Source organism: Bolinopsis microptera, chromosome 1 (genome assembly GCF_026151205.1).
Source record: "Bolinopsis microptera isolate Bmic1 chromosome 1, MBARI_Bmic_1.0, whole genome shotgun sequence".
Classification (NCBI taxonomy): Eukaryota; Metazoa; Ctenophora; class Tentaculata; order Lobata; family Bolinopsidae; genus Bolinopsis; species Bolinopsis microptera.
The window spans coordinates 24,210,276-24,222,408 of NC_087072.1; the positions used below are offsets into that span (position 1 = coordinate 24,210,276).

The following is a 12,133-nucleotide window of genomic DNA, read 5'->3' on the forward strand; positions in this document are numbered from 1 at the left end:
TTGTTTAACAATGCAAAGAAATACTTTTCTTTGTGAAGACCACAATGTATATCTCTCATGGAAATCAAACCACACTGTCACACACTGACAAATGATCAAATATATATGGACACGTTCATTTGAGTTTGAGGATATTGGTAAACAAAAATAATCGCGTTTTCGACGATAGTGGCTTAATTTTGACACCTATTAACCTAGCACGTTCAGAAGTTCTGAGCATTAGCCACGTAACACATACTCCCATATGCACTGCTCAGAAAGAAAATCTATTGTTGTTAAGCACTATAATGTTTCAAATGTCACATTTTGTGTGCCTTAGTTAACTGTAGTTGTCTAATTATCATTCCTTGGTCTGAAATATAGTAGATTAGGTCAATCTAACAATTATGATACAACATTGGTTAAAGGGCATGGATCGAACGGTTACAAGGCAATATTTGGGTAACTTTGTTACAGTCAGAATACCATACCTCTATTCTACTGTGAGGTGTCCTCAAAACCCTTTTAACTTTTTAACTCATTATTTGATGGTTGATGTACCCATCATAGCCCTAAAATATATTGTTTTGAATAGTTAGCTAATACAGGCACTTGGTTATTGGGAAATGAGGTTAATTCTGTCACAATATATGGAATTTTAAATTTTGGGCGAATTATTTATATATTATGATTTTGATTTGAAAGGCGGGAAAACTTTATATGATGACAATGCAGTTGATGTAAGTTAAGATCAGTTGATGTTTACACTGTCATAAAAAATGATACGAAATCGTAAATAAGTTAAAAACAATGATTACCTATAGAATGAAATAGTCTCTTATAATAACTCTTATAATAACTGATGTGACAAAGTAAACATTTCTTGCCCCTATTTTGAAGATCTATATATTCAGTAACTCTATTAGAATTCAACATTCTTTCAGAAAAAATTGGTAGAATATTGTCCAGAACATCAGAGCTCAAGTTTAACAATTTTAGGTTAAATTTGTCAAAGTCACTAAAAATGTGACAAAATTAACTTTTCCTGCCCCAACAATTGCAAGATAGTGTGTAAAAATTAGCATAAGCTGCTTTATTACCTATATAAATCAATCCAAACAACAAAAGAATATATGTTAATGTTATGACGATTACCTAACTCTAATAATAACTGATGTGACAAAGTAAACATGTCTTGCCCCTATTTTGGATATCTATAACTCTATTAGAATTCAACATTCTTTCAGAAACGATTGGTAGAATATTGTCCAGAACATCAGAGCTCAAGTTTAACAATTTTAGGTTAAATTTGTCAAAGTCACTGAAAATGTGACAAAATTAACTTTCCCTGCCCCAACAATATCAAGATAGTGTGTTAAAATTGGCATAGGATGCTTTATTGCCTATATTAATCGATCCAAACTACGAAAAAGATCTGTTAATGTGATGACGATTACCTAACTCTTATAATAACTGATGTGACAAAGTAAACATGTCTTGTCCCTATTTTGAAGAACTATACCTCTATTAAAATACTATGTAACTTTATCATCAAAACTACTTATAATAATTTTTTGTGACGAAATTACCCTATTTTTGACCATGTTGCGGTAGTTTAATTGTGACACTGTTAACATATTACACCCGATAATGATTTATGTGACTGGCGCATGGTACTAGCAGTGTTGTTTGATCCATAGTACGTAATATAAGGGGTTTAAGCTGGTCTATCATTATTTTTTCAATTTCACACATGTTCAGATATCATCAAGATTATGTGACAAAGTAAACTTGTTTGTGCCTTCTGTGTTTTAATTCCTTACGACTATATGCAATAAAATAACAATTCCTAGCACTTCCAGGCCATCAAATAAACCTACACTACTCAGCATTGCTTATCAGGGTGCCCTAAACATTCTTCACATATTTTCTTAAATGTGTGACAGAGTAAACCTGAGTGCACCATTTAACGAAAAAAGTCGTAAAATATGTACTTACTTTTTACTTTGGGCGATCCTCAATCGAAATCCCATTCACTGTCTGCCTCCACACGTCTCGATCGCACATAACAGTTCGAAGGTCGTCTAACTGGAGCCCAGTGTCACGAGCTACTACGTCCAGGAAGGTGAGTGGTCTCCTTCCACGGCCCGATTGGGCAAGTCGCCAGGGGAGGATAGTGGAGATAACTTGGTCAGAAGCTCTCATGCAATGCCCAGCAAATCTGGAACGCCTCGACGCAACCACTGAGGCAATAGATGGAAGGTTGCCATAGATCTGCTTGAGGGTTGGATGCTTCTTCCACGAGATGTTCTTGGCCTTCATTAAAAGACGGGTGTAGCATCCGTTGAGGCGTTTCTCAAGCTGCTTGTTTATGGTCCGTGTCTCTGATCCATAGAGCAATACTGGTTCGACACAGGCTCTAAAGAACTTGACTTTCAGTTGTTCGGAAATGCCAGAGGACCAGACTTTTTGCAGTTTAATACAGGCTGACCAGGCCATTCCTTTCCTTGTGTTGAAATCCTTTCTACTGTCCGCAATGAAAGAGCCGAGGTATTTAAAGTCATCAACCTGTTTAATCTGGCGGCCTGAGATAGAATGTAAGTCGACAGTGTCAGGGATATTGATGGTCATGAACTCGGTCTTAGAAGCATTCATAGCAAAACCAACTTGTGCGGCTGCATTTTCAAGGTCTGTCAGCAGAAGTTGGACTTGCTCTATGGTGTCTGAAATTAAGGCCAAATCATCAGCAAAGTCAAGGTCTGTGATTTTGACCGCAGGCACTCTTCGGCTTTTCCTAGGCACGATGTTAAGACCGAATTCGTCACTTATGCAGCTTCTGAGGACATAGTCAAGGACGATGATGAAGAGAAAGGGTGCTAGAGTGTCCCCTTGAAGAACTCCAATAAGTGTCCTAAAAAAGTCAGTAAGGCCGTCGATGGTCTGGACACGAGAGAACGATGAGTCATAAAGAAGCCTGATAGCATCTACAAGTGGAGTAGGGATACCGTAGAGGGAGAGGATGTGGAAAAGGGCATCCCGGTTAATGCTGTCGAACGCTTTCGAAAAATCGACAAACACAATTGCGGCTGAACGATTTCCGATCTTGCATTCCTCGAGTATACGACGTAGGGCAAGGACCTGTGGGAGTGTGGATCTTCCTCTACGGAAACCATTTTGGTTTGGCCGCAAGAGGGGATCAATGAATGGGTAGATCCGGTTGAGGATGAGCTTGTTAAAAACTTTCGCTGCAACCGGTGCCAGTGAAATGCCACGGTAGTTTCCTGGATTAGTAAGATCACCCTTTTTGGGGATAGGAATGATAGAGGCCGTTTTCCAGGCTTGGGGGATCACACCATCCATGAGTGCTTTATTACAGAATCCGAGGAGGTTTTCACGTAGCTGGGGAAGCTTCCAGACTGAGGGAGGGATGCTATCTAGACCGGGTGACTTGGAGGACTTGGCGGACTTCAGAACCGTGTCGAGTTCTGACATGCTGAAGGATTAGCAGCTGATGGGCAGGGTGTCAGAGACTCGCTGGTTGAAGAAGGGGAGGGTGAGGTCCGGCGGAGGCTGTTCTGTGCCTAGAAGGGACTTGAAGTGCTCGAACCAGATGTTGAGCCGTTCTTCGGTAGTGCCTCCTGGCACTTTGCAGTATGGCACAGTGTCGGAAGATGTTAGTTGCCTGATGATGTGCCAGGAACTGCGATGCCTGTGATCAGGGTTAGTTTTCTCCAGCAGGTCAGTCTGTTGTCGAATGTGTTGTGAAGTAGCAGCATTATAGGCTTCGTCCAGTTGCTTCTTTGCGTCTTCAAGCTTTTCCTTGGACGAAAAAGAGGGGGAAATCCTGTGACTCAGGGACGCATCCTTTAGGATATTGCGATGGTGTGCAATATTAGGATCGTTGTAAGGATTTTCCCGTTTCCTCTTCCTCTTTTTTTGCAACACCTTAAGTGCTGTGCTTGTAACGCTTTTAACGAGCAGGTCGTAGTCGGACTCAAGCTCTGCTTCCTCTAGGAGTGCACTGTACCTGTTTTTCACTTCCACTGCATACTGGTGTTTCATGTTGGAATCGTGGATCAGTGGAGTCCAGTCAATGCTCCTAAGAGGGTCCCGTGCTGGAGTTTTGTTGACTCTGTAGCTGGCTTGAACAAAACATGTTACAATCCGGTGATCTGAACCGACAGTTTGCATGATGTTGTACGCTTGACAGTTCTTCACACTATTTGCCCACTTCTTCCGCCAGAGTACAAAGTCAATTTGATGCTTTGCTCTTTTGGGGTCTTCATAGGTCCAAATTTTATTAGCCGGTTTCTGGAAACAGCGGTTAGCAACTATCAGCTGGTGTTGGTCTACCAGATCCAGTAGTCGTTCACCGTTGTCGTTGGTTGACATATGGTATGTGAAACCGTAGCTATTACTGAGCTTCGCGTTGAAATCACCGCACACTGCTAGCATGTTGTGAGGAGGTACCTTAGAGATGATCCTGGTTAGAGCGTTGTAGAATGCAGTTTTTTCTTCAATATCACTGCAGTTAGTAGGAGCATAACATGAGAGGACTGTGAGGCGAGGATTCCCGTTTACATGGAGCAAGATGATTCTGCTATTAACTTTCTCTACAGATAGGAGAGATTTCTGAATTCTAGGAGATAAAAGAAACCCAACACCACCAACCGATGCATTAACTGAATTCTTCGTAGCAGAAGCAGTGATAAGCTGATATGATAAGATGTTTTCAATTCTTAGGGATTCTTTGTGGTGTTGGCGATGCTCTTGCAAGGAGATAACATCATTATGATGCAGGAAGGCTGAGTGAGCTAACTCCTGTTTACGTGATACAGGGTTGAGAGTCCTACAGCTGAAGGTGCTAACCTGAAAAGGGATTTTCCTACGAACTAAAAGGGTAGTAACAGGGTTGCTGCAACTATCAGGACCCACCCCTCCCGGGGGTTTTAGGGAGGGCCCGTCATACAGGGAGCTAGCTGCCACTGAGTAGTTAGGGGCTTGAACCCTAGTGCTGTTATCGTGTGTCATCATAAAAGTGAGGGGGGATTTTGTCTAATGGCTAGACATTGTTCCAGGCACGGCGCCACTGCAACCTGGATGTGACACTATAATCCAATACCCTCATCAGTAGGTACAATCACGGGTGCAGGTCTTCATAAACTCGGCTTGTTTTTCGAGGTATGTGCTCCTCTAGATCCGCCGTGTTTAGTTGACCCAGACAGTCGGATTCTTCAATGACATGCCGGTCTAGCAGGGTCACCTCGTGCAGGATGTGGCTCTTCACCACGCACGGACGGTCTAAGCTCGATCTAGAGTCTAGACCGAGCCCTGGCCCATATTACAGGACCTTGAAACGGATCAGTTCAAAATGAAACAGAACATGACCCTCCCCAAAAACAGAACATGACACTCCCCAAAATATGTAGGTAATGGTCATATGTACCCATCCAATCAACTGGACACTCAAAAATGTGGTCAAAAACGGCAGCAAGGGGTCCATATTTACTCCGTCACATGTTTATAGTGTGACAATGTAACCATTTCCGTGCCGACCGTATTTAAGCGATATCTTATCACCTGATTAAGATATCGTTATGTGACAAAGTTAGCCTAGAGGATGAGACGATTATCCTAACCATCAAGGGTTTGTGTAATTTCATAGTGTGACAAATTCAACTACACTGTGCCTTTTAATAGGGTCACTTATATTTACCAATATCCTCAAACTCAAATGAACGTGTCCATATATGAGTTGCGGTTACCTGTGCCATCCTTGTTGCTGGCAACCTTGTAGACCTCGAAAGAAGAATTGGTTTTCAGGTCACTTGGCCAGCCAGCTTCGGTGAAGTCTGTCTCTTTAACTGACACTGAGTGTCCTAATTCGTCTGCCAGCCTCTGAATCGAAATTACTAACTTATCAAAAAATGTTCCAAATAAATCTCTGAGACTCAAGAGGCATGAAAAATGAATTTTTGCTGCAAATGGGTACTATGAGACTACTATGACTATAAGAATATATGGTGATACATTTAACAGGGTTCCCTTAATGCTACTAGATGATAGATCTAAGTCAATATAGATTAAGAGTTGGTATTTATAACAACAGTAAGAACCGCAGATCTAAGCAGGTTAGTATAACAGGTAACTTTGTGCCCGACATCGGGGTTCTTGATGCTTTAAGACTTTTTGTTTTGATTTATTTGTATCTCTATTTTGCATTATGTGTGATGAGTGTGACGATTGGGATGGCTTTGGAGTGTCATTTTAGACCTTTTACTGTCACAGCCTTCCACAGCATCTCAGACAATGAATTTATTCATCTCTTCCACAGTCATAGCAAAAGCTATGCTGCGGTATTAATGTTTTTTCTCTTCAAAAAAGACTGGTGGCTTTATAAAATATTAGGGGCTTCTCCTGGCTTACTTGGCAAGCTGAACTTCACTGGTCTTGAAAACAAGCCAGACAGTTACGGATACATTCAGCTAATTATGCACTACCTCAATATTATTACTGTTAGCTGCATGCTTTGGATACATACCTTGAACGCTGTTCTTTTAATTATTGTCAACCCAAGCTTACTTAACCCTGGGCCTACTACATACCTCAAGGTTGTTTCTTTTAATACGCATGGCCTGATTCCCTTCTCACAGCTACAGTCCGACAATCCTTCTTTTGACAACACTAAAATATTTGAACTCCATCACTATATTCACTGCCATGAACCGGACATCCTCCTGATCAATGAATCTTGGCTTAAAAAGTCTATCATTGACTCTGAAGTCATACCTGAATCGTACAAAGTTTTTAGACTTGATCGTTCCTTACAAACCCATCCACCAGATCCACAGAATCCAAGAAGATTTAGGAAGCATGGGGGTGGCGTTTTAGTTGCTATACGTAGGGACATTGATATTGTATCTACTAAGTTAGAGTACAAGTGCCCGGCAGAGCTTCTTGGTATAACACTCAAATTTAGGGACGGTAGTAAACTAATTCTTTGCAGCTTCTATAGGGTAGGTACTTTAGGGGCCAACAATCATAACGCCTTCCAAGATTATGTTAGGAAGGCAAGGCAACGTAGAGGTGTTAGAGGTATTGTAATTGCAGGGGATCTTAATCTACCTGGTATTGATTGGCAGAATTACTGTAGCAGCAATCCGGTTGAACAGCTCTTTCTAGATACTTTTAGTAACTTTGGTTTAGAACAACTTATTACCAGTCCAACACATACTGGAGGAAACATTCTTGATCTAGTCTTAACCGATAAACCCCATCTTATCTCCGATATACAAATTTCAGAACATAATATTCCATGTAAGTCCGACCATTTTGCAGTCTCCTTTACTTTGAAATCAAAGGTGAAGCGCATCAAATCGCAAAAGAGGGAATCTTTAAATTTTAAAAGAGCAAATTGGGATGCACTTAATGCAGACCTTGCAGATATTGACTGGCAGGCAGAGTTCACTGGTAATATGGAAACATCATGGAACAAGTTTAAGGAAGTTTTAGAGCAAAGAACCAATGAACATATTCCAAAGATTAAAATTGGAGGCAGGGCTCAACCTCCTTGGTTTGACGCTGAGTCTCATCAGGCCTGCCTAGAAAAAGAAAGGCTACACAAAAGTTATAAAGAAACCACGGACCCTTCCTGCAAGGCTGAGAAGTACTTTAAGTTCTCTAAAAGCAGAAGCGATTTTAAGAAAATTGCCTCCAACAAGATGGCATCTAGCTTTGAGGACGAGGATGATTCGAATCTAATTACAAAGAAATTCTGGTCCTATGTAAAAGCAACATCTAAGAATACTCGCATACCTGAACAAATTCACCTAGAAGATGTACACAAAAGTGATCATTCTGACCAAGCAAACCTATTTAATACCTTTTTTCATCAACAGTTCTCATCGCCTAGTGATTATGATGTACATGTTGATAACATACTCACACAGGATGATATTGATTATGTATCTACCCTTTTCAGTTCGTCTAGGATAGTAGATATTCTCAAGAATTTGAATACTAGAAAAGCTATGGGACCGGATAAAATCCATGGTGAAGTTCTTAAAAAATGTGCCTTTACGTTAGCCCCAGCACTGGAGATTCTTTTCACAAAGTGCTATGTATCCGGCTTCCTACCTTCAAATTGGAAATATGCAATTGTTGTTCCAGTACACAAGAAAGGCTCCAAGAATGACATTAAGAATTATAGGCCAATATCTTTGACTAGCTTAGTTATGAAAGTCATGGAAAGAATTATTCGAGATGAACTTTTGAGTAGATGTTATGATAAAATTGATCCTCGTCAACATGGTTTCCTGCCTCACAAATCTTGTGCAACTCAGATGGTTGAATTCTGCGATAGCCTATCCCTCTCTCTTAACAAGAACATTAGATCTGATATTGTTTACTTCGATTTTGCCAAAGCATTCGATTCCGTTAACCACGACTTAATACTATACAAGCTAAAATTTTATTATAACATCGATGGAATGCTTCTCCAATTTATGAAAAGTTACCTCTCCGGACGTCAGCAATGTGTAGTTGTTAATGGGGCTATCTCTGCAACCCTACCGGTGTTGTCAGGTGTTCCTCAAGGGTCAATAATCGGACCAACACTTTTTGTTCTTTTCATAAATGATATATATTCTGGACTTTCTCAGGGCACTAATATCCTTTTATACGCTGATGATACTAAAATGTGGAGAGAGATATCCCAAGAGGAAGACCACCATATACTTCAATGCGATATTAATTATCTCATGACATGGGCAAGAACTAATAAGATGAAGTTTCATCCTGATAAATGTAAGGTCTTAGCTATACTTAAGAGGTGGTCTCCCTTAGATGGCATTTTACCATTTACACGTTACACTTACTCTATGGGCCAAACTCTTCTTGATTATACAGATTCTGAAAAAGATTTAGGCATAATCATGACGTCTAATCTAAATTTTAGTAGCCAGGCCGATGCTCTATATGGTAAAGCTAACCAAAAATTTGGCATGCTTAAGAGAAATTGTCATTTTATTAATGATCTGAACAAGAGAAGAGTCTTGTATCTTACTCTTGTACGCTCAATATTCGAACACTGTCCCATCATTTGGCGACCAGCGTCCAGTAGCACTATCAATAGGCTTGAAGGATTGCAGAAAAGGGCCCTCAAATGGATTCGTAATGATTACGGTGTAAGCTATAGTGTAGAGGAAATCTATAATGCCCATTGTAAACAGTTAAATATTCTGCCCCTAAAGTACAGGTTTGATTACCATGATCTCAAGTTCTTTCATTCCCTAGTGCATCAATACCACCCATGCACCACTCTGCCTCAGTATCTTACTTTCTTCTCCGGGTCAAGCCGACTGAGAAGCTGACATCTTGATCACTTATCAGTAATATCTTCAATTCCACCTGGCTCAGCTATATCTAAATCTTACTTTTATCGAGCTCATCTCACTTGGAACCGACTTCCTCTTTCCCTTCGAGAGATTATCAGACCAGGTGTGTTTAAAACAGAACTTATTAAACACATCTGGAAGGAACATGTTTGTACTGCATCTGTAGATATTGACCCTAGTTCAGATCCTGACAATTCTTTTTCTCCAGACTACGGGTAGTGTATTTCTCTATCATTTTTGTTTTAATTTTTTTTTGAGGTACTCATCACGCATTTTTGCTTTATTCGGATACAATTTTGATTTAGTCTTTTATATTCAATTATTTAAATTTTATCGTTAAAACTTCATTCCATTGGAAATATTACAAATCAGCCAATTGTAATTGAGAATTTTTGGGTTGTGGCAATTATTCTTAAAAACCTAGAAATGCCTCCTAAGTTCACAGCTCATATTATTTGCCCATTTTTCTCCTTCTGCACTTGGGGCCCAATGTAATTGCTCGACTTTTCATCAGGTCTCTCGAGGCCTTTTGTATGGTTATTTGGGTGTATTGGTGTCCCCTGATTGTTATCATCGCTGTACACTTGTCAAGGCATTTTTTGGTTTCTCTAGTCCATTTTTAGAAATTCTATACAACATTGATATTGTAATAAATTCTGATGATAATAATTGAAAGATTTCAATAAAAAATGAATGAACATATTAGCATATTTAAATTAGTCAAATTGAAAAACGTCTGACTTGACCTAGCTAACAAACTTGCATTCATTAGGTTGAAGATATCATGAGAGTCTTCTCTGGACGCCAGCTGTACTTCCCACCCTGAACATAACGTGGACATGTCTGTAGCAAAGATCAACCAAACTTTTGAATCTTCTGAGATCAGGTGAGACGGTGAGCACTGAGCCTTTTAATACCTTCAGTCTGCTTGGAAACTGCTTGGTAACTTATTATATATTTTTCTTATTATTAAGAAACTGTTTACACCATTGAAATATTCAAAACCCCTAAAAGAAATCAAGTCATCCTAAAATGGTGATCAGTACAGATCAAGACAGCTAGAGTGAAAATTTGTTTCTCCAAGCAACTCTATCATCGGCTAATATCTTAAGCTTATTAAGATCATTCAAAGAGTTAAGTTTTAAACCTCTACGGGTCAAATCATTCACAATAATCTTGAACAAATTCTTACGATGCGCACCGACGCGCCCTTTACAGTTTGTTGTGACAGCAAACTTTAACGCTAATGCAGCGGGGGAGTCATCAGCACTACGCAAGATATGACCGAGGAGCTTCCACCTTGCTTTAGGGACACGATCTGATAGCTTTACTGAGTTACATCTTAGGTATAAGTTTGCATTGGATATTGTTCCATGAGGCCAATAAATGCCAATATTTTTCTTATGATTCCAATTATTGAATAAGCGTTCTGAACGTCTAATTCTATCAGTTAACAGAGATTTGGAAGTAAGTATGTGTGTCGAGTACATTTAAAAAGGCCGATTAAATTTATAGTTATGAATTGGAATCGTGGTGAACCGAAAGGGTCTCTCGTAATACAGGATACAATGTATTCACTATAAATACTGGGAGAATGAACTGGGTTATTATATATAGTGTTTACACTATATTTAGATTAATCAGTCATCAGAGACAGCCGACTGCAAACACCACCCGAGGAAATAAGTCAGCCAATTATCGTTAGTGATAAAATTGTTGTTACTATTTATTAAGGTCACTTATAAGTTACGAAATCACGTACACTATAAAACGATGATTCAAGATTCACGGACATGATAAGCAGGGATGATTGTAAAATATATAAGGAGCATGAACATTTAACAAGTGAACAGGACTGATTTACCCTTTTGACCGATTTAATCTTTGAAGCTGACTATTATAATTTACGTTGTTAGTTGTTATTATAAAACTGTGGGTTTGATGTGTTATCTAAAGTTAGTCAATTTAAAGTAACAAAATCCTAACTGCTAGACGTTTATTCGTTTCAACTGACCGGTATAAGTATCGAACCTGTGTAAATAATAATCAATAGTTGTAATATCAGTATTCAGTATTGTCTGTTATATAACATAATATATAGGGACCTGCAATTCTACAATAGCTCTAGGAGACTGTTGTAGAGGAGTATAATATGTTGCCCACATAGGATAGAGTTACCCTTCAGACATTTATCTATTCATTTAGACGGGTCCATGACTGGACCTAAATCTTTCACTGGTCCTATTAGTTCCCTTGGAAATTACCTTATCGGACATAATTTCGAACGGACATTAAAATTATCAACGCTCGAAGGCATTCATTTAATGTATTTAATTTATCTACCCTGTTGGACTTTATTTGAACTGATATTAAAATTAACACTAGGGCCTCCAGCGTCCAATTAATATCCGTTCAAATAAAGTCCGATAAGGTACATAAGACTCCGATTAAAGTGACGACGTCTGGGCAGGGAAGTGTTAGATAAAGCGACAAAATAATATTATTTACAGATAATGTACCAACCCGTTACTTGCATTTGCTAGTACAAATTCATCTCATTTTCAGGAGCAGCACATCATTAATTACTTGCAGTACTATTACAGTATTATTACTATTACTAATTGCAGTACTATTTATACTGACTGTGATTTGATTGTATGCTCCTGCTGCAGGTAACACAAGAAGTAGTATCTGACCGTTGAGACGTTATTAATCAGCAATCGGATCAAATTCAATCGTGATTTAGCATAGAATAGCTT

General features: G+C 39.2%; 2 protein-coding genes across 2 annotated transcripts in view; one reads left to right on the forward strand and one right to left on the reverse strand.

The window, feature by feature from the left end:
- Positions 1–12,133, forward strand: part of LOC134818931 (uncharacterized) — a 31,467-nt gene that overhangs the window by 7,077 nt on the left and 12,257 nt on the right. The gene's annotated exons all lie outside the window — the stretch shown is intronic.
- Positions 3,481–4,434, reverse strand: LOC134826046 (uncharacterized). Its single transcript, XM_063838309.1, has one exon. It carries the CDS (start codon positions 4,432–4,434, stop codon positions 3,481–3,483), a length of 954 nt encoding a protein of 317 aa, XP_063694379.1.